Source organism: Centroberyx gerrardi, chromosome 13 (genome assembly GCF_048128805.1).
Source record: "Centroberyx gerrardi isolate f3 chromosome 13, fCenGer3.hap1.cur.20231027, whole genome shotgun sequence".
NCBI lineage: Eukaryota > Metazoa > Chordata > Actinopteri > Beryciformes > Berycidae > Centroberyx > Centroberyx gerrardi.
This window is the reverse complement of record NC_136009.1, coordinates 26,602,994-26,625,125: the sequence shown is the minus strand read 5'-3', so window position 1 is coordinate 26,625,125 and position 22,132 is coordinate 26,602,994. Positions and strand designations below refer to the sequence as shown.

General features: G+C 41.4%; 1 protein-coding gene across 4 annotated transcripts in view; it reads left to right on the top strand.

Moving 5' to 3' along the window:
- LOC139912280 (ATP-dependent 6-phosphofructokinase, platelet type-like) overlaps positions 1-21,628 on the top strand; it is a 38,709-nt gene extending 17,081 nt beyond the window's left edge. For 2 of the 4 annotated variants that reach the window (XM_071900042.2, XM_071900049.2), the window contains 14 exons: positions 593-685; positions 1,731-1,856; positions 2,592-2,656; positions 3,050-3,119; positions 5,654-5,800; positions 8,105-8,175; positions 8,482-8,569; positions 9,653-9,805; positions 12,860-13,024; positions 15,793-15,854; positions 16,464-16,575; positions 17,427-17,526; positions 18,277-18,382; positions 20,388-21,628. In XM_071900042.2, coding sequence (XP_071756143.1) covers positions 593-685; positions 1,731-1,856; positions 2,592-2,656; positions 3,050-3,119; positions 5,654-5,800; positions 8,105-8,175; positions 8,482-8,569; positions 9,653-9,805; positions 12,860-13,024; positions 15,793-15,854; positions 16,464-16,575; positions 17,427-17,526; positions 18,277-18,382; positions 20,388-20,535 — 1,506 coding nt within the window. In that variant the 3' untranslated portion in view covers positions 20,536-21,628. Of the gene's footprint in view, positions 1-592; positions 686-1,730; positions 1,857-2,591; positions 2,657-3,049; positions 3,120-5,653; positions 5,801-8,104; positions 8,176-8,481; positions 8,570-9,652; positions 9,806-11,363; positions 11,517-12,859; positions 13,025-15,792; positions 15,855-16,463; positions 16,576-17,426; positions 17,527-18,276; positions 18,383-20,387 lie in introns of all 4 variants that reach the window. The other 2 variants (XM_078287541.1, XM_078287540.1) reach the window with 2 other exon arrangements.
- Positions 21,629-22,132: the final 504 nt, after the last annotated feature.

Genomic DNA, 22,132 nt, shown 5'->3' with positions numbered 1-22,132 from the left:
ATGTTTCATACCACGTTTTTAACTTTTTTTTACTAAAATACCCACCTCCTTCACTTCTAGATGGTTCCATCTAACTTTTAGACATTTTCAGATGTTTTACCCCATTCCCGCCCCGTTTTCCCTTCTGCATGTCACAAGGTTTTATATCTGTCAGTGTTTGTCTCTCGCATGACAGGAGATGTTTTGCATGTGTTTTCCCCTTCTGTTGTTGCATTTCTTTTACATGCATGACACTTATATTTGTGCTTTTTAATACTGTATTTAACATATTTGACGGGTTTCATTTCAAAACACTATATTTCCAAGTTTGAGTATTTGGTATATAAAGGTCTTAAAGTAGCTACTAACTTAAATGTTTTTCCAAAATGTGTTTTACTTTCATATCAGCAATTGTTTTGTAAGTGTAGCTGCCACTTTGTTCAAATGGTGGATATCTAATTTTGGGATGAAACCCTTCCAATTCATGTAACAGTAGTTTAGTAGAATTATCTAGATGTTATAGTCCATTGTTATGAATACATTTCCGATATGAAGCGTTGTATTTTCACCCTGACTGTATGTCATCCTCCACCCGCTCTCTCTCCATGTGTAGCTGGTGGTTCGCTGCCTGGGTTTTGACACCAGGGTCACCATCCTGGGTCACGTCCAGAGAGGCGGGACGCCCTCCGCCTTCGATAGGATCCTAGTAAGTCACAATGTCACTCATTGAAAAACATGGATATCAACTTTTTCCACTTGTGAGATGATGCATTATTAAACAAGTCTGCATTTCTAGCCTTTTTGTCTATGGTGGGTCTTAATTTAGGGTTATGAACTGGTATTTTGGGCCTTGGGAACCACTACTCAGTTTGTAGCAGAGGTGGGCACTCGAGTCACAATTTGAATTACTTGAGACGTGACTTGATGCATGAAGAGAAGACTTGAGACTTGACTTGACTTGGGTTCTGGTGACTTGGGACTTGACTCTGACTTGTACTTTGATGACTTGAAAAGGTTTCTAAAGTCTTGACTTGAGATCTTGTGTTTGTGTAAATGACTTAGATTGAAAGTGATGAGATTTGTTCCAGCAGACGACTGAATTTAAATTCTGTTTTCTGAATTTGTATGGAATGATTGAATTTATTGAAGTTGAAACTGAATATAGAAATCAAACTCATGATGCTCTTACCAAGTTTTTATCCTATTAAAACCATATTGCATTGAAAAGTCCTAGATATTTAGTTTTCTTTAAGATATTAAATTGATACTGCACTCTTGATTTGTTCTGACTTGACTTGCTGTTCTACATTTAGACTTGAGACTTGTGCCTCAAGACTTGAGACTGACTTGGGACTCGAGCAAAGTTGACTTGGTCACACCTCTGGTTTGTAGTTTGGAAATGCACAACTTCACGTCAGGCTCCATGATATATAAACTCTGCAATGAATATTTGCAATTTTGCCCATATGCTTTATGTATAATCATGATGGCCATCTTCTCTTCTTTTGAGCAACTTTGCACAAGAACCAATCACAGCCCATGTTGCCTGATGCCACGCCCAAAAACATGAATATTAATGAGAATACCAGTGGACCAAGGAGACTCATTATAATGTCATACAAACTGAGCAAAAAACACCCTACCTCGCATACCTAACTAGCACCCTAAAGTCAGAAATCGTTGACCTTCATATAATCTTTATGATCTTGTGACTGTGTATGAGACCTGTCAGTGACCTTTGACCCCTGCAGGCCAGCCGTATGGGAGTGGAGGCGGTGCTGGCGTTACTGGAGGCGTCTGCCAGCACCCCGGCCTGCGTCGTGTCTCTGGTTGGCAACCAGGCCGTCCGCCTGCCGCTAATGGAGTGTGTTCAGATGGTAAGAGAGTGTGTGTGTGTGTGTGTGTGTGTTAGAGAGAGAGAGGTTATGTAGGGACCCAAGTGCACAGTGTTCAGTACAGATGGCGTTGGCTTCCTGCCCAGAAAACAACATTGCTGCACTACAGAGAGGCGGTAACCTTTTCCTGCTCTGGACCTGAGCAGCTTCGAGTCCAGAGTGAGAAGGAGAAAGGACAATACATGTTTTAAAGTATGACATTGGAGGACACTTTCACCCAAAGCACCTTATCGTACCATGTGGGCAGACTTTTTCAGCATGGGCGGCTCCAGTGGGAATCAAACCCCTAACTCTGACTCTCTGGTGCCTTGCTCTACACACTGAACTACACAGGAGCAATGGACAGGAGTTTGTTTATTTTGACACCTTACAGATTTTCACAGTCCATACTGACACATATACAGTATGGTACAGGGGCAACAGGACCGCAGATACAGGGCAAAACATACAGGAGACTAAACATATCAGTCTACATAGACATTCGACAGTCTAGTCATGATTCAGTCACTACAGGAAGCGTCAAGTACCTTATTTTTTATAATGAGATCATGTTAAATGTTTACTTTACTCAAGTCAAGTCAGATTTAATCACAAAGTGCTTTTATCAAAATAGTTTTGTCACAGAGTGTTTTACAGAGCTGCAAAGGACATTAACACAGATAAAAATCAATCAAATTTATTTTTAATAAAGAAACTCTTTTCTTTTGTTATTATTAGACCCAAGAAGTGCAGAAGGCCATGGACGAGAAGAAGTTTGACGAGGCAGTGAGGCTGCGTGGCGGGTATTTTTATTTTTTTAACCCTACTATTTTAATACCGCTTAGGAAATGTTTCTGAAATGTTAAATGTACCTTTTAAATATTAGATTTGATTGAGTTTATTGTCTCCTGTAGCGGAAACAAGTTTAAAAGGTAGAAATGATCCATAAAAGAGCTACAATGTGTCATTTACCTTCAACAGTTTGAGTCCTGGATGATGCACAGGGGTTTTTTTTTGGCACAGATTCCCCATAGCTCTTCTCCTTTCAGTTATTTGGCAGTGCAGCCATGTTTAATTGGATTTGCATTGATTTGTTGTTGGGAGTCTAAAAGCTTTTTTAGCAGCAGTGGAGCCTCCAGCCACTGTGGGGTTTCTGTTGCTTAACTCTATTTTTTTTTTACATGTGTGATCTGCAGGAGCTTTGAAAACAACCTGAGCACGTACAGACTGCTCTCCTACCGCAAGTCCGACTCTGAGATTCCAAATGTAAGTATCCTGAAAACCTCAAAATCACTCAAAATACACTTTACAGTATTATAATAATACTCTTAATTATCTTCACTTGTATAGCACTTTTCAAAACAGAGTCACAAAGTGCTTTTCAAACAAACTTCTCACTGTTCACGGTTCTAATATGTGTGTCTTTCCTCCAGCGGTTCTGAGATTTGTACGTTAGGATAAGGTACTTCCTGGTTCAGGTGCATCGTGGGGGACTGAGGGTGCTGAGGTCTTTTTGTGACACTAACAGAGTGTTTTTCTGTGACTCCGTCCTGAGGGAGAGGCGGAGGACGAGGAGCAGTTTAATGTATGTGATGAGAAAAAGCGCTGCAGCTTCCTAGTTAACAGAGCGGACGAGCTTTTCAGCAAGTAGCTTAGAACAATATTGATCTGTTGTTTTTTTTTACTTTGGCTTCTAATTTGCTACGGCTATAGTGAAATTAATTTTTTGTATTTAAAAATATAACTAGACTTTTGTTTTTTGCTTAGGATTTGGACTTGGTGACAACCTGTGCTAGAATGCCACTGGTATCTGATTTGATATTTTCAGTAGTCAAGGCTTGTAACAGGACTAATTTGCTATAAGGCAATTTTTTACAGAGAAAAAAGTAAAAAATTTGATCTGTTTGTATGATAACAGTATTTTAACAGAGAAAACAATGAAAAATCTGGTCTGTTTGTATAATAACAGTATTTTTACAGAGAAAAAAGAAAAAAATCGGATGTTTTTGTATGATAAGAGTGCCACAAAACGACAGTGTCCGCGCTTGATCCCCGTCGCTCTGCCCCTCATTGCTTATTTCCTCATGGCTCTGCTTAGCAGTAGAAGTGTAAAGTGCGTCAGCGCTGCAGTGAGGCTCGCATAGAAGCTCCGCTGTCAAGGACGATCACAACCTCCGCTGTGATCTGCTTCACCTGGACCTGAAGTACACTCCTTACAGCAGAGAGTCCAGTCTGTGGCCAAAAGTGTCTGTGCTTATTTATCACGCAAAATGGAAACACACCGCTCTCTCTCTCTCTGTGCTGAAAACAATGTTGATTGGCTGCAAATGTTAAAAGAGAGGTTTGGAAAGTCTTGAGAAGTATGGGAAATAAATGTACCAATCCCAAGATGTGGGAATTGCACACAAAGGTTTGGAAAGGTGCAGAAAAATGTTTTGTGCAGTGCCGATACGCATATGATTTAACAGTTAATGTAGCTATAAACCCACTGCCAAGTTACATTAGGTGATATCTGTAGTTTGGGAGCATAATCTTCATCTATAAAGTCATGTGTTCTAGTTGATATATTGTCATATTACCAGCATACATATCATATTTAACATGATTACAGTTTTCAAATGTACTCAAGAATTGAAGGCCTGGAAAAGTCTTCAAAAGTCTGGAATTTATGGAAAATAAAACCATAAATCCAGCAGAAACCATGTAAAAGGGGAGAGTTTTGGGCAAATGAGAGAGTTGGGCGCTTATCCATTTTGGGTTTCTACACATTGTCATAGTTTCTCCTCTGCTGCTGTTGTTGGATCATAATATTTATGTTGTTATTCATAATCCAGCCTTGCAGAACGTTAGAAGAAATACTTTAAAATCTTTTTTTTAAGACCCTGCAACTCGCTGTACAACAGACTGGATCATTTCAGTGCAAATAGCAAGAAAACTTTGGATACTCTGTGAATTGTTTAGATACGACTGTTAAAACGTTCAGTAGTTGTCATCAAACTGACTTAATCCACTTGCTGTTTTGCATGTGGCTTTTTGCATGCAAGGCGATCTTTGCCTGCTGCTGTGTTTTGCTCTGAGGCTCTGAGGCTCTTCAGCGGTTAATGAGACATGGGTGGCATTTTGAGGCAGTGGAGATGGACAGTTATAGGCAACAATTATTTTAAATGAGTAGTTTAAAAAAGAAAAAAGAAAATACACTCCAATATTGCCGAGGTGCTGACCATGGAAGACTAAAAAAACTATCGTGAATCTTGAAAAAAAGGACGCTGCTCACTCACAGCCTCGATGCAGCTATCATTTATTTAAACCAACGCCTCAACACATAAAGACATTTTATGCCGAAATCTTGGTTTAAATAAATTATTCATGATGCGTCGAGGCTTTGGCTGTGCAGCAGCCTTTTTTCAGGACAGTTGAATTGTTTACAGATCACTACATTATATCTGCAGGGAGTTTCTGTCCTATTTGCCCATCCTCATCCCTGCTACAGGCCACACTGCCCTTCTTCACTGCCTCTAAAAGTAGCTAACGAATCGTCTTATTGAAACTTAGCATCATAAGACTCAAGCCTAATGCTAAAACTTAAACAGGCTAATAACTCATGGAATGTGTGGTTTCAAATCTAGATATTTTCAAATCCATCAAAGCTTTTGGCCATGAGGCTGCAAATATGGCCACAAGCAAGTGCCGGGCTTTGCTTTCTCCAGTATGTGTACAGTAGTGTGTGTTTATGAGTATATATACACTATATATATGTGTGTGTGTGTGTGTGTGTGACCGCTCCCCCCTGTCGCCCCCAGAGCTCCTTCAACGTGGCGGTGATGAACGTCGGCGCCCCGGCGGCCGGCATGAACGCCGCGGTGCGTTCTGCCGTCAGAGTGGGAATCACCGAGGGCCACAAGATGTTCGCTGTCAACGACGGCTTCGAGGGATTCTACAAGGGACAGGTGACGAGTTTAACTTCCTTTATATACAGCTGTGTGTACAGACGGAGCCCAAAGTCCCGCTTGGTTCTGCTCTCTTTCCTGGTGCTCTTTTTGCTCTCTTTTATAGAAGCACCAAGGAACGATCTCATTACTAGCTGATGGAGAGATATTAGAGTTTTGTTGTACAATATACTAATTATTATTTACGATATAAGAAGTTTCTGCAGTACTAATGCAGGACAGGTGCAGGAGAAATGCATGAAGGAGGACCTCTGCAATGACTACACTGGATCTTAACGATATAGAGCAGCTTATTTGTTTCTATTATACATTTGACCCATGAAGTGTGTATTATCTGCACCAAATCTACGAGTTTTTGCTTGTGCGCCGTTGAAACATGAAACTTTTGATTCCAGGGGACTTGTTTTGCCCCACTGTGATCACCAATTTATCCCAGAAAATTTCCAAAAAAATGTCATTGTGCATCTTTCAATTTCTGCCCTTTGCTTCAATCAGTCAACTCTTTAATTGCTTTATCAAATGAGCAACGTGCCAATCATTTCATAATGATAGTAGTGCTAATTTTATCCTTTCTCTATGCGATAATGCAGAGAACTCAAGTGCAGCGACCTTTGAGAAGTCTGCATGACTTGAATAAACATTACAGTCATGCTGAGTACACTTCAGCTCTCTGTGCTTACATTCACCTGTACATGACACCGCTGACAAGTCGACGTATCTCCACACGTGATTGGTCAAGCCGTTCTGGCTCGTGATTTCTTTACCCAGCACCTCTGTATCACCTGTGGTATTTACTGCCTCTGCTGTCTGGCTGCTGCGGCTTCGGCCCGCGCATTCCTCAGTGATCCAGGAGTTTGAGCCCTTAAATGTAACGGTGAACTTGAATCTGAGCTGCTGAGCAAACTATCAGCGCTCATTACTGAGAGCGAAGGTGAACCTCGGGGCGAGCCGCATTCCTCGGAGGTCACGGTGACGCTAGCGAGCGAAGCCAAGGACCAGGAAGTGGCGGTGGAGTCACCTTCCACCCGGCTGCAGCGATAACACCAAGTGTGTCCAGATAAACACTGCTGCTTACTGTAAGCCCATTACTCCACTCCCACAGCAGGCACACACACACACAGTCTTTCACTCGCTCATACTCTGTCGCATGCATGACTGCCTCCCATGCACATGCACACACACACACACACACACACACACACACACACCTACATGTTTTCAGGCCTGCAGCAACAACCTGTTGATAGCGTTGAAGCCACAAGGCGAGCTGGCACACAGAGGGATTAGACGTGATTGAAAAGTGAAGCCGTGATCCTTGGCTAATTCCTCAATAAGTAGGACACTGATATAATTAAGACCTGCTGGTCAAATGTAGCCGGGCAGCGGTGACCAGCTGACGATACAGAAGAGAAGATACAAACAGCGCTACACTGTCCATAAAAAGTTGCTGGTGTCAAAAGGTTGCTCTTTGAAACCAGGGAGTTGGATCACGAAGAGAGATAGATCATGACCTTTAGTGCCGGAACATGTGAAATGTAAAAATGTAAAAAAAAAAAGGGCCATTCTCTGTTCTGTGCACCCTGATGAAGGCATGTAGGCTGAAACGCATCTGTGGTAAACTAATGCAATAAAGGCTTTTAAATATTTTTCACTGCAAAAAGTGTGCCTTTGTATTATTTTTTCAGAATAGCCCTTTTTGACTTTTTGCATGTTCCAGCACTGATCTATCTCTTTTCATGAGTACAGAGACGAGCTTGGATACTAGGTAATATAAAGAGGATTTAACAGTTAATGTGTCACACTCCCTGATGAAGGCGCTTTAAGAAAATTTAAATGTGAAATGCAACAGTTTGTTTTCCGAAATTTGCCCCCTACTCTTCCAAAAAGCTTGCTGGCATGAAAGTGAAGCACATTATGTATTACTGTTAAAGCTAGCAGTTATCTTAACACTTTTTTAAGGGTAGAATCATCTGTTTTTAATTGACTGATGATGCGAAAATGTTCCAAAATGAATGTATGGAATGCAACCCTTCAATGCCAGAGTGATGAAGGCATTTTTATTTAAACGTGAAGAGTGCCTTGGTTCTGCTGATTATTGATTTTATTGAAATCCCCACAAATCTTTTGGTGTTTTATTGCATGTATCCCTGCAGAACTCTTAAGTAAAACTTTTTTTTTCTATTGAGCGACCTGTTAGAAGTTCTTCACACGTGTCCCAAGTGAAGAAATCAGTTTTTGAAAAAAAATGGAGGAAAAAGAGAATAATTGTAACATCTCTTTGGTTTTGTCTTTGTGTCCCGACAGATCAAGGAGATCAAATGGGGAGATGTGGGTGGTTGGACTGGGCAGGGAGGGTCCCTGCTAGGGACAAAAAGGTAAGCTAGCTGCAAAGCTTGCACTAGAAAAACTCATACCAATTAAATAAAATTTGCATGTTATCATCAGTTTAGACAGCAGAATTGTGTGTCACAATATCCCAAAATGATAATATTGAATTTCGCCCAGCCGTAAGTGTTGACAATCTAGGAATTTAAGCTTATTCTATAGTTGCTTGCACTCTTAAGTCACTCTGGACAAAAGTATCAGCTAAATGCCTAGAATGTAAAATGTAAAATATAAGTGATGAGTTAACTGGATGAGTGTTCACCTGTTCACTCATTTATTCACTTTAAATCTGCCAGAACTCTTCCAGCCAAACATCTGGATAAGATTGCTGAGCAGATGAGGATCCATAACATCAACGCTCTGCTGGTCATTGGTGGATTCGAGGTACGTAACTTGAAGTTATCATTGAGCATAATGTCAGTATTATATCATAACTCCATAATATATAATCTTTTGAACGTGTTTTATCATTTTGAAAAGCCCAGTTAGCCTCGGCTGTGAGCCATAAGTTTGCTCAACCTTTTTATTTCTTTCACCATCATTTTGAATCGAAATGCGATGTGACGTGTGAATATTTTTTTTCTGAACGTGTTTTATCGTTAAGAAAACTTGCTGATAGTTGTAGAAAAGGAGAATGCTTGAGTAATCGTAAAAGATAAATCTAAATGAATCTATTGTGGTAGCTTATCCTTATTGTACCTTATTGTTCAGCCTTATTTTTACTTTTACATGACTTTGTATTGTCTTGTGTTGAAATAATTTCTGCTTCGTTTCACAATGTATTGTTACTTAACGCAGTCCAGCCCATTTCATTTTCATTCATTTACCTCATTTCACAAGATTTCATTTGACATTTAATTTCGCAAAACATGCATTTACTTCTCCATAACTAAAATCACAATATAGGCTTTTATAATTTCATAATATCACGGCTCTCTCCCACTGTCTGTCCCCGTTCGATCGTTACTTTTGGGCCAAGCTGCAAAACCAGGACGTGACTTTCATCTAAAAAGTTGATTATAATCATAAAAGTAACCTTAACCCTAAGTAGACGTTAGAGAGATTTTCCCGTAACTAGAAGCTCCAATATAAAATTCGATCCAAAAATAAAATTTCAATGTAGATTTTCAAGTATACAGTGATTTTTGACTTTTGCAGCTTGACCTGAAAGTGAACTATGTCTCCATCCCTGTCTACAATATCTATTTCCTGTCTGTGTCTGGCTCCTCCCCATTGGCTCCTCCCACCTGTAGACTCCTCCCACACCCTGTCTGTCCTTTCTCTGGACTCCCCACAGACTGTCCTCTTTAAGACCATAGCCATGCCCATCACTAAGCCCCTCCCACCCATCGTCTATCTCCTTTTTCTTTACCCTCTACATCATCATTCTGTATCAGATCCTGGCCCCTCCCCCTTCCTCTGTATAAGGTTTATACTGTGTAAGACGCTGGCTCCTCCCCCCTGCAGGCCTACCTGGGAATACTGGAACTTTCTGCTGCGCGGGACAAATATAGCGAGTTGTGTGTGCCGATGGTCATGGTGCCGGCCACCGTCTCCAACAATATCCCCGGTTCAGACCTCAGCATTGGCGCAGACACCGCTCTGAATGCCATTACTGATGTAAGTGTGGCTGGGTTAGACAGTGTGTGTGTGTGTGTGGTTGGAAGTCACACACACACACACACACCGCCCAGCCAGTCAGATTTTGGGGCTTCGCTGACCGACAGCTCGCTTCCTGACATTCACAAGCAGAACACAGTTACGACTGGAAAAAGTAAACTGAGAGTAGAGCTGCACGATATTGACAAATAATAATAATGAATTATTGTTATTGTTATTATAAGTGAATAGTCACTGAATGGTTATAAGGGTATAAGCTGTTTTAGTGTAGTTAAAGAAACATCTACACAGATAATCAACAAAATGTTTGACTGGGCCCTAAAAGATACATTTTTTCACATTATAAAGTACAATACATTTCATTCATCTATCTAGATTACTCTACATGCTGACCCAGGATCACTCCTTTATTCCTATTTTTATTCTTTTTATCTATATTTTTATCTCACACACTCACACACTTTGACTGAGAAGCTTAACAAGCCGTCAGGTGCGGTGTGAAGCATTTTCCACGGTGAAAACAACGTCTCAGAATTAGCCGTAGAGGCGATAAGCAGGTTCACACACACAGAGCATCACAGCAGATAGAAAAGCTCTTGTTGTTGCTGCTGGTCAGTGTGGGGAGGCGAGCTGCTCAGCGGACGTCCCAGGTGAGTGTCGAGGCATGCAGTGACGTGTTGTGGCATGTTTTGGCGCGCGGCCCGCCCGGGGCGCGTCGCAGCCCGCCTGTGTGTGTGTGTTTGGTAAACAGCAGATGACCCGGGCCGCGGCCTGGTTCAGCACACTTCACACCTTCCTTCTCCTCCCACATGGTGCAGAGACAGTCAAGATGAGACGAGCTTTCAAGCTGTGTAAGATGGTTTTTCAGCATCCTTCAGCAAACATATTTTCACGTAGTCATCAAGTGGATTTGTTTTCATATTCATCATCAGATTCTTTTCAAATGTAGCACAAACTGATGTGTCTCTACCCTGAAGAAAAGGAGAGGAAATTCAAATTAGGAGGAGAGTTTTGACAGAATTTTCTTTCAATTCATTGTCTTAGTGTTCATTAAACCTTAAAGTATTCTAGTTTTCACAACAGGGAGCATGTCCAGCATCATGTATAATAGTCTATATTTGAGGCATATTGTTGTGTTGAACCAGGCCAGGTCCTCCATCTTGCTCTGCCCGCTGCTGTCTGCACGCCTGATAAATAACTCCGTTCATCTCTTGGACGAAAAAGGAAACGTGGCCCCGGCTGCATCCCGACTCCTCCTGCCGCCACTTCAGTCTTCCTCTTGTCGCGTCAACGCCGTTACATGTCAGACAGGATGACCCCCCCCCCCCCCCCCTTCCCCCTCCCCCCGCCCCTCCCTCTGTCCCGTCTCCTCTCTGCCAATGAGAAAGCCGAAGCCCCCCCCCGTCACACGGAGAGAGCCACCCAGCAGGCGACACCAGCCTCCATCACACTGTAGTCTCCCACACAAGTTACAACACACCCAGGTATAGTGCAGCGTCAGTCTGAATGTAGTGCGCCCCCTGCCGGTCTAACCCCATGTCACGGCCGGCTCCACCAGGCCTTCGAGTGTCTGCTGCAGCTGTACGAGGCCCGGGCCGACTACGAGGAGTTCTGCATCCCCATGTGCATGCTGCCCGCCACCATTAGTAACAATGTTTGCGGCACCGACCTCAGTATCGGCGCCGACACCTCGCTCAACGCCATCGTGGAGGTAAGAGCGAAGACACAGCGAGCGTCTGAACAACAGAAAAAGATTAGCAGGGAAATAATAACAGTTTGAGATAATCTACAGTGGCAGCTGGCTTTTAACGGGGCCATGATGACAGTTTGGGGTGCAGCTAGGTTACAGTGATCCAGTGGATAAGCAGGAGTGAAAGTAGACGTGTCTGAATGTGTGTAAGTGTGTGTAAGTGAATGTGATAATGCCCAGCAAATCTTCCCTGGATAAATTAATAAAGGTTAAAAAAGTGAAAAGATAAGAACATGCTGTGATGAATTTGGAAGATAAGTGAGACGGTTAACCTACAGCACGCCTTCTCAACCCTTTTCATATCAAGGACCCCTAATTTAGTCCACATTAGAGCCACAGACCCCCATTTGATGACCATTTGACCCAAATCTGAGAATATTTTTATTGTTAGATATGATTTTGTCCAGAATCTGTATTGTAGGTAGAGAGATAACAGTGAAACTATGATCAAAACATTGTTCTACATTCTCTAACTGTGTTAACTTCTCGTAAATTGAAGTGAACCTGGAACCCCCTCAAGGACCCCTGGTGGTCCCCGGACCCCACGTTGAGAACCACTGACCTAGAGTACGAGGAGGCCGAAATAATTTTGAATCAGTCTAGTGATCTACTGAAACCAGTGTGGAAGAGAAATATGATCAGACATTGGAAGCAAAATCATCTGACAACACACTTACATTTCCCCCTTGTATTAGTGATGCTGTATTAATGGTTTCCTGGTTTGGTGTTGTGGAAGCAGCTGTGTGTGAAACCCTCTCTGGTAAACTGTGATGCTGTTTGTGCTTGAAGATGCATGAGTGTGACTTGTGCAACCAGATCTGGATGAAATACTTCCGGTACAGGACGGGTGCGGTCTGCCACCTATAGAACAATACAATGAAAGCCAGAAAGTTTTAAAAAGTATTTGAACGGATTTGAGAATTGCTGACAACTTGCCTGAGACGATCTGTGCTGTCCTGATCTGGTAAACCCCGCCCACCTGGTACACCAAGTCGGTTAAAACAAGCACTCAGAATTATTTGACCCAGGTCGGCTTGTAGCATGGACTGTAACAGATACTGACGGCAGCATGTTTAAATGCATGTACTCAGTATTTTGTTATGTAGTTTTACTAAAGAACATCGTTTGCAGTTGCATGCTTTGTTGTATTTTCGATCAAATCTGCCATTTTGCTAGTTTAATAACAGTATGGATGTGTGTGTGTGTGTGTGTGCGACTGTGTTTATTCCTGTATGTGTGCGTATGGCGACCCCTGGTATATCTGTGTGTGTGTGTGTGTGTGTGTGTGTGTGTGTGTGATTCAGACATGTGACCGCATCAAGCAGTCGGCCAGCGGCACCAAGCGGCGGGTGTTCATCATTGAGACGATGGGCGGCTACTGTGGCTACCTGGCCAGCGTGGGGGGGCTGGCGGCCGGAGCCGACGCCGTCTACATCTACGAAGAGCCGTTCGACATCCGGGACCTGCAGGTCAGAGACAGTCAGCTGACAGCAGAAATAACTTTATAATAACTCAATAACGTCTTTAAATTCCAGTGTGTTCGAATTTTGGCTCATTTATTACATTTTCCGTCACTTTAATGTTAATTCTGAGAGTTTTTACATGCAGGCGCCTCGATTTAAAGTATTTTTAAATCAGTTTTGCCAAACCTGTCGGGCTCGTTCACTCCCAGTCAATTCCAAACAGCAAAGAAAACAACTGGAGACTGCTAATTCAGTCGGCAAAGGTGATCCATCGCTGTGAACGAGAAGCAGACAATCACGCTTTGCAAAGTAATAATATATAATATAATAATATCAGGCTGTAAACTTTTACAGTTTGAAAGAAGTTCTGTTCACTGTTTCATGTTATTGTGTCACATTCAGCGCATTCAGCATTTATTTCAAAATATTTAAGAAGAAGAAAAATAACTAAGATGAAGGAAAAATATCAATTATCTCTTAATGTGATGAAAGAACTGGAAAACTGCAGTGATATAAAACAGTAAGGGAATGCAGGAAATGAGCAACAACTCCGATCACACTGGAACTGTCCTTGAATGTGTATTGGTAATTGTAAAGCTTTAACAGTTTACTGCTATCACACATAAAAGAGATGTTTAATCTCAATGAGACTTACCTGCTTAAATGAAGGTTACATAAATTAAATAGAAATATGCAATTTGGTGGATTGCTGTTATCCAAAGTACCTCGCCATATTTTCTTAACACAAGTTACAAAGTGCTTTACAGGAATAAAACAAATGACGGTAAAAATGGAATGAGAATAAAACGAACAGCAACTTAAAAGTACTCAGCACAAAAAAGGTTGACAAAGGAGAGGCTACAATATCACTATTATATATATTATTATAATTATATTATATATATTAAAACACTGTTATAAACAAGTATGTTATGAAGAGAGATTTCAAAGATAATGCAACACAGGTAAGGTGATTAAAGAAACAGCCGCAGGATTAAAGAAAGCTTCAGTACTGGAGCTGCTTCACACCTCATCATATCTCTCCACAGTCAATAAATCCGGTTCATTTAGTTGATTTCTAATCAGATTAACTGGCGCCACCTTGTGGCAGAATAGATTATGCAACCAAGCTGTGTAATAAATCAAAATCAGCCTCTTCAGGCCGATGGAGACCCTTAATCTCCCTGTCTGGGCTTATTCACTGTACATCATCCCTTATGCAGCATCATGAAGAACGCTCTCAACATAAATGACTTTATTAATATCTCATAATCTTAATTTAACCTTGGCACCGGCATCTCTTTTCAGAGTTTGCCGTGGCTCAGTAAGACAGAGATCACACACATCAGTCCAGGTCCAGGTTCATGTTAGCTGTGATCCTTCCTGCCTGCCGCTCCTCTGTCAGACGGGACGCACTAGTTCAGCAGCGTCCAGGTGACCCAGATTACAGCTTATTAATAACTCAGAGCCGCATCGCTCATCCCAGACAGACAGACAGATCATGTCGGGGTGATTAGAGACGTCGAGGCTGTCAGAGTGTTTATGTTGTCGTCTCTATAAGACACACACGCTGCCACCCTGATGGACAGACCGGTCAAATGGATGCAATTAACACTGAGATGAATAATGATTACATTTGATTTAGTGGTTTGGAAGAAGATTTCTTACTTCATTTAAGTCTTAAAACTTTTCTTTTCAAACTAGCCTTCCTCCTGTTTTCGAAACTCTGAGCTTTATGCTTTACTTATCATTGTTTTGCTGCTGTTTTGTTTTGTCTGTTTTTTTTAGTTTTTATTGCACTTTTAATATTTTTAATTTTGTGCATGACTGTACAGTGTCCTCGGGTATTATGAAAGCCGCTTAAAATAAAATGTATTTTTATTATTATTACACTATTAGACATTATTGGTAGACATTATCAAGGTAAAACCTCTTAACTGAGAGTTAACAATGTGTGGAAAACATACTGTATACATATCACGTTTTTTAAGAAGTAGGGGATGCATATCATCAAACTGTTTTGCTAAAAATTGTTAGATAAAAAAAGTTTTGGATCAGTGTTGAGAAAATATTTCATCATATCTGGAAGGAATGAGATATTTTTCCTCCTTATGACATTTTGAAGATTCCAGAAACATCGGGCAAATACTCAAAATTTAAACGTTAAAAAAAAGTTATAATAATAATAAACTTTTTTTTTTCATAGCACCCTTCGTACATAAAATACAGCTCAGAGTGCTTCACAATAAATAGAGGAGAGGACAAACTGAGGTAAAATACAGAGTGAGAAAAACAATAAGACAGTAAAGAAACCCTGAAAGACAGTTAAAGCAGAATATTAGCAAATTACAAGAATGAAGAACAATAAAAACAGCGACTAATTAAAAGCAATATTAAACAAATATGTCTTGAGATTCTTTTTGAATATTAGGGTAGAGGGTAGAAGTGTTATAGAGGGGTGAAAAGGTGAAAAGTGTCCCACAGCACCTAAATTCACCTCAGTACGTTGTGTTAAATTCACCTTAAGGCTTAATTAAGCACAGCAGGAGCAGGAGCGCCCCCTGCTGGCTCACACACCCGCCGCTCCTCCTCCCAGCCCGGGGAGCGGTGAGACTGAAGCGTGTGATCTGCGTCTGGATCAGCTTCATGTAGGTTACAGACAGGCGGAGGAAAATAATAAAATAAAAAAACCGGCATCATCACCGGTGTGTGTGTGTGTGAGTGTGTGTGTGTGTGTGTGTGTGGTTAATGTGAGGCTCCGCTCTGTGCTTCAGTCCAACGTGGAGCATCTGACGCAGAAGATGAAGACCAGCATCCAGAGAGGCTTGGTGCTGAGGTGAGTTTATTTTATATTCGTGTTATTTTACCTTCTGTCGGTCTGGTGTGTGGGATTTTGCATGGAAGTGTGTGTGTGTGTGTGTGAGAGAGAGAGAGAAGAGAAAGGAGGGAGAAATACACCAAAAAGGGTATGAGAATATTTGAATAATCTTATTCTCTACTGGTAATAAAATGGCTTTTTGTGAGGCTAAGAATGTGTTATTAATTGACCAAGCTGGTTAAATAGATATTAAATTTAAAAAAAGTAATTTGTCACTGATGAAAAAACGACCTTTAAGATTTTTTTTCTGCCTTTTGTGGCTATTTTGGTCCGTTGCACCATCACACTGTTCAAATTGCTCCCAGCAGGACAGAGGTCTGTGGAAATAGGACAGACGTAGTAGTTTGGACAGTGTGTAGGTGACATTGTGTGTGTGTGTGTGTGTGTGCGTGCTCTGCATCAGTATAGTTTCATTATTACAAGGACAGATTCAAGCACAGTGGGATAGAACCAGAAACCTGATGACGACTTCCTAGATGTCCTGCTTAGCCAACCTGTCGCTCCTGTCACGTTGTGTGTGTGTGTGTGTGTGTGTGTGTGTGTGTGTGTGTGATGGTGTTGTTGCAGGAATGAGAGCTGCAATGAGAACTTCACCACAGACTTCATCTACCAGCTGTACTCTGAGGAGGGGCGGGGCGTGTTCGACTGCAGGAAGAACGTTCTGGGTCACATGCAGCAGGTCGGACACACACACACACACACACACACACACACACACACACACACACAGACGAAGAAGACACAGAAGTGCTGTATTTGCACTTCCACTGAATTCATTTATAGAGGCTTTGCAGGTGCATCGGAAATCTCCTACAACGACAACATCTGGATCTGAAGGTCCAGAAATAATATCTAACATTATTTTACAACCAGGCTAGACACAGAGAAACTGCTGAGTCAGCTTGTTGTGGTGTGGCTGTAGATCCATTCAGTAACGCTCTCAGTAAAAGTAAATAGTGTGATAAGGTGGATTTGGTTACTGTGACACAGTAAACTGTCTTGTCTTTAGTCTCTACTCCAAAACACTCTGAGTTGTAGCTTGAGAAGAGTCAGCTCAGTTAACCTGAACAAACTGTTAGCTAGCTAACTAGCCAGCAAACACACTGATGTTAATGTGAACATGCTAACACTTAAACTTTAGCTAGCTGACATTATCTGAACACAAAATCAATCAGATGGATCAGTGATGGAATGATCAGTTCCCAGTCAGAAAAGAGCTGTGGTCCTCCAATATGGCCGCCAGAGGGTGTGTCACCTGAAAGCTCTGTAATTTAATCAGTTATCAATTCAAATATTCCAGAGGTTCAACCTGGTTTAAAGACATTTCAGGACACAAAAAGCATCGTCTCTGACACACACTGTTGCTGCAGAGACTGAACACTATGTAGTTGGTGGTTTGGTCCTTTTCTCTTGGATCGAAACCCTTAACCTGCATTGATTCTAATGAATTGAATTGAATGTATTGATAATGTTCTCCTGAAATCAGAGGATGAGTGAATGCACATTCAATATTTTGTTTTGTCTTCAAAGGGAGGAGCTCCGTCTCCGTTTGATAGAAACTTTGGCACCAAAATTGCTGCTAAAGCCATGCAGTGGATCACAAAGACGCTCAAGGAGTCTTATAAAGGAGGTAAATCAATACTTTACTGTATTATTGTTTTATGATATGGGCGTCATATTTGGCTTTTGGATACTGATTGTTGTAACTCATTAGGAGTGTGAGTGAGTGAGCGTCTTTTGAAATTGAACAGAAAAGTTTGGGGAAATGTTGCTGTGGTTTTACAGCCTTCACATATTCTGACTATCAGACTATTTTATTATTGCTGTGAAGAATTAGGGCTGGGCGATGATTCAATATTATCGTTTATCGTCTTTCAGTACAATCATTGTGATGATATGGTGATTTTGGGATATCGTGACGCACAATCCTGCCGTCTAAATTGATGATAACAAGCACATTTTATTTTAAAAATGAGGTATGAAACATTTTAAGGAATATTATTTGAAAATGTCGGTTTTGTTTGACATCAAACCTAACCTAACTATTTGGTTCAGTGGGATGAAAATGAATTTGATTATTTAACGTGATTTTGCATGCGTAAGTGATATCGTGATGGTGATATTGATTTTAACCACATCGACCCAGCTCTATGAAGAATAATCCACAGCATGATATGATGTAGTTAGTAGGAGCAAGATGATCAGTGGCATAAATCCTACTGACCAGCAACCAAAAGCTTCAAATCAAGAAATTCAGGTGTGGAAACAGTTTTGGATTTTGGATCTGAAGCTGTGCAGGAACTGTGTGTATGAGAGTGTGTGTGTGTGTGTGTGTGCCTTGGCTGTGGTCTGTAAACACTTCCTTGTGTGTTCGACGCAGGGAAAGTGTTTGCGAACTCGGAGGACACGGCCTGCCTGCTGGGGATGCGTCGCAGAGCCATGGTGTTCCAGCCGGTGTCGCAGCTCCGAGACGAGACCGACTTTGTGTAAGAAAAAAAAAAAAAATGTTTTAGATGAAAGTCTGCACACGCTTTCGGATGATAGATTTAATCTATTTTCCAACCGAGCTCCTTGAATTTATATTCATTAGAAAGCCGAGACAGACAGGCTGTTTTTTCCACTGTGACTTAAAAAACAATTTCACAGCAACAATTGGAAGGATTCATATAATCAATCTGTTTGGTAGAAAATTGCTATTTTCAACACAGGCACACAACCCTGAAACTGCTGGATACTTTAACAAGGCAACTGCAAGACATTAGCACTTTGCTAGAGAACCTGTTAACCTTCTCTTGTGCTTATTATGTGATAGTTTAGATCTATAATCTTTACTAACTACAAACACCACAGTTTCTCACACAAACAGGACTTTGGACATTTTGGCCTCAGTGATGTTTCTCATCCTGTATAATGAAATATAACTAAAAAAAAAATAAACGTCCCTTACATTACATTGAGGGTTAAATCCAAGAAAGTCGTGGCTGAAATGTATTGAGGCAAACTGATTTTTAATTGAATTTAACCAGGTTAGTCCCATGGAGAAAAAATACTGTAGAGTCAAAGTCATGTAAAAGAAGGAGCAAGATAAAAGAATGTATAAAATAGTCACATAAAAGAGAAAGAACAGTAAAGTTTTCTATACAAGTGCTCCAAAACACACTTCAAGCTACAATGGGCCAAACCTATTTTAGTCTTAATCTTGCTTAAGCAAAGCAAAGACAGCTCCATATTGATTATTATCCCACTACTATAATTGGAGAGTGGATTGTGTGTTTGTGTGTCCCGAGAGGAGAGGAGGAGAGGAGACAAGGAGAGGAAAGGAGGAGAGGAGACAAGGAGAGGAGAGGAGAGGGGAGAGGAGAGGAGGAGATGAGGAGATGAAAGGAGAGGAGAGGAGGAGAGGAGACAAGGAGAAGAGAGGAGAGGAGAGAGGACAGGAGACAAGGAGAGGAGAGGAGGAGAGGAGACGAAAGGAGAGGAGACAAGGAGAGGAGAGGAGGAGAGGAGATGAGGAGACGAAAGGAGAGGAGAGGAGGAGAGGAGACAAGGAGAAGAGAGGAGAGGAGAGAGGACAGGAGACAAGGAGAGGAGAGAGGAGACGAGGAGGAGAATAGGAGAGGAAAGGAGAGGAGAGGAGAGGAGGAGAGGAGAGAGGAGGAGGAGAGGAAAGGAGAGGAGGAGAGGAGACAAGAAGAGGAGGAGGTTATAAATAGTCAGTCTAGTCACATTAATCAGTGGTTATTGACAAAATCTTACATTTATTCTTGACAAAGTATAAAGTATCATAACGTAGTAATAACTTCAATGTTGGCTGGAAATTAAAGCGGCGCTAGACAACTTTGCACGTTGGCGCCCCCGAATGGCAGAGGGAGGTAACTGAAGACCCAAAACCTAGAAATCATGTAACGTGACGTCAGTAAACTAATGTTTTTCTTTATAATGGCTGGTGGGGGTTTTGATTTGTCACCTCCTGCGGGCGGAGAAGATTCCCCACCAGAATTTCATTTGGGCAAATACGGTGAATCTACGGCATCTTGTTGCCGACTTGACGACTTCAGCGACTTTTCAGACCCCCCCTGACGAATTTATTTCTCAAAAGCGACTAGCGACAAATCTGGCGACTTTTTCTTACAATGGGGAACGGCGCTAATGTGTTGAATCCCAAAGCATTTGGCGATAAATTGGCACGACCGATGCCAATTTGCGCTACTTGCTTGTCCAGTCCAGAGAGGTCTGATGATCACAGTGCTTTCCACACTGGAGACTATAGGTTATATATTGATTATGCAAATTAGAGTATGATGTCATCTGGCGACTAGCGACTTTTTCAGCAACCAATAGCTACTTTCCTTGAAAAAAAAGTTGGCAGCACTTGTCTGAATTTGCAGGGATAGACGCTCCTCTCTGCTGCAGCCCCAACTTTGTGATTTACGCCGATAAGACAGGTGGATTTTTACCTATAAATCTTCTTTTTTGTGTCTCTCTCCCCAGCCACAGGATCCCTAAGGAGCAGTGGTGGCTGAAGCTCCGTCCGCTGATGAAGATCCTGGCCAAGTACAAGACCAGCTACGACGTCTCCGACTCCGGCCGGCTGGAGCATGTGAGCCGGGTCCGACCCAAAGCCGCCGACGCCATCTGAACCGACCGAGCCGCGCCACGCCACGCCACGCCACGCCACGACACACCAGAGAGTTTCTTTCCAACATGAAAATAAACACTGCGACAACTCGTCTTCACAAAACGATCGCTCGATCGACGATTGATTTAAAACAAATTATGGTAGTTTTTTAAGGATAATAGGTAATTTAACTAACCTGTTTGGCAAAATGATGACATTTTTTAGAATGGGTCCTCTATATTTTAGAGATATTGATTGATGATATTGAGTATTTCCAAAATGGATAGTGGTTTGGAATAGAACTCTTCAAGTAGCCTCAAAAAGCTAGCCAGCTATCTCAGTGAAATATTGTGATATAACTTTGTATTTTCTAGTTCTCCAACCAAATTATGAAATTAATAGAAACACTCCTGAACACTACTGATGTAGAAGTATTCAAGTTAAGTTTTAGCCCCGAAGATAAAGAGCTATATCTACATTTTTTTTAAGCTAGCTGGCTAACCTAGCATCTATGCTACGTCAACACCGTGAAGCATTGCGTTTTATGTCTAGCTCTCGTTATTTTTATTATTTTCTACAGCACTTTGAGTCCCATATTTAATGTAAGCCCAAAAGCTGCTTCTAAAGAGGAAACACGTGCCAGGGTGCAATTAATTTGAAGCCTTGTTCGGCGTAAACACGGATACTTTAGTGTCCGTGGATTGTGTAGCTTGATAAAAAAGTCTATCATGCAAAGGGAAAGCGTCTACCATCTTGCTCATGATGTTCAAGCCTTTTTGGAATGAAACATTACGAGAAAGTAGGACCTAAAGTTTTGTTTTGTACAAGGCGTTAGGACGAGCTGGCCGTGTGTGTCCTGTCACCTGCTAAGTGTGTGTGAGTGTGTGTGTTGTGTTGTCACTTTTGCCATTCGTATCCACCCTGAGCTTTGTGTTTGGCATCTTAAAGTGATAATTAATTCGCCCCAAACTCTTCAGACTAGGTGCTGTTGTTGTTGTTGTTATGGAGGATGTCTGTGAACCCTGTATGCAACATTAACATTGTTTCAGTGTGCTGGCGGTGTGATACGAGTGTCCTGTCACCGAGTAATAAAGCATTTATTGTGATGACAGTTATGAAATGATGTGTTGGTGATTATTTATCAGGTTCTGGTGAAGAAATGGGACTGCTGCTGTCAGTTAGGCAGTGGTGGAAAGTATCCTAAGTACATTTACTCAAGTACTGTACTTACGTATAATTTTGAAGTACTGATACTTTATTTGAGTATTTCCATTTTGTGAGACTTTCTACTTTTCCTCCACTACATTTCAGAGGGAAATCTTGTACTTTATCCTCCACTACATTTATCTGACAGCTGGAGTTACTAGTTACTTTGCAGAATAAGGTTTTACACACAAAACATTCGTTAAGCTCCTAAAATATGTAAACTCCCCAACAGTATATGGAGCAGTTAAGGCCTAGAACATTAAAATATTAATTACAGGTTAATGCTTCAATAATTTAACACTCTGAAAGGGACCGTTCTTCAGAATGAGTACTTCTACTTTTGATAAAGTACATTTTACTGCTAATACTTATATACTTTTAAGTATAAGTAAAATTTTGAGGGCAAAACTTG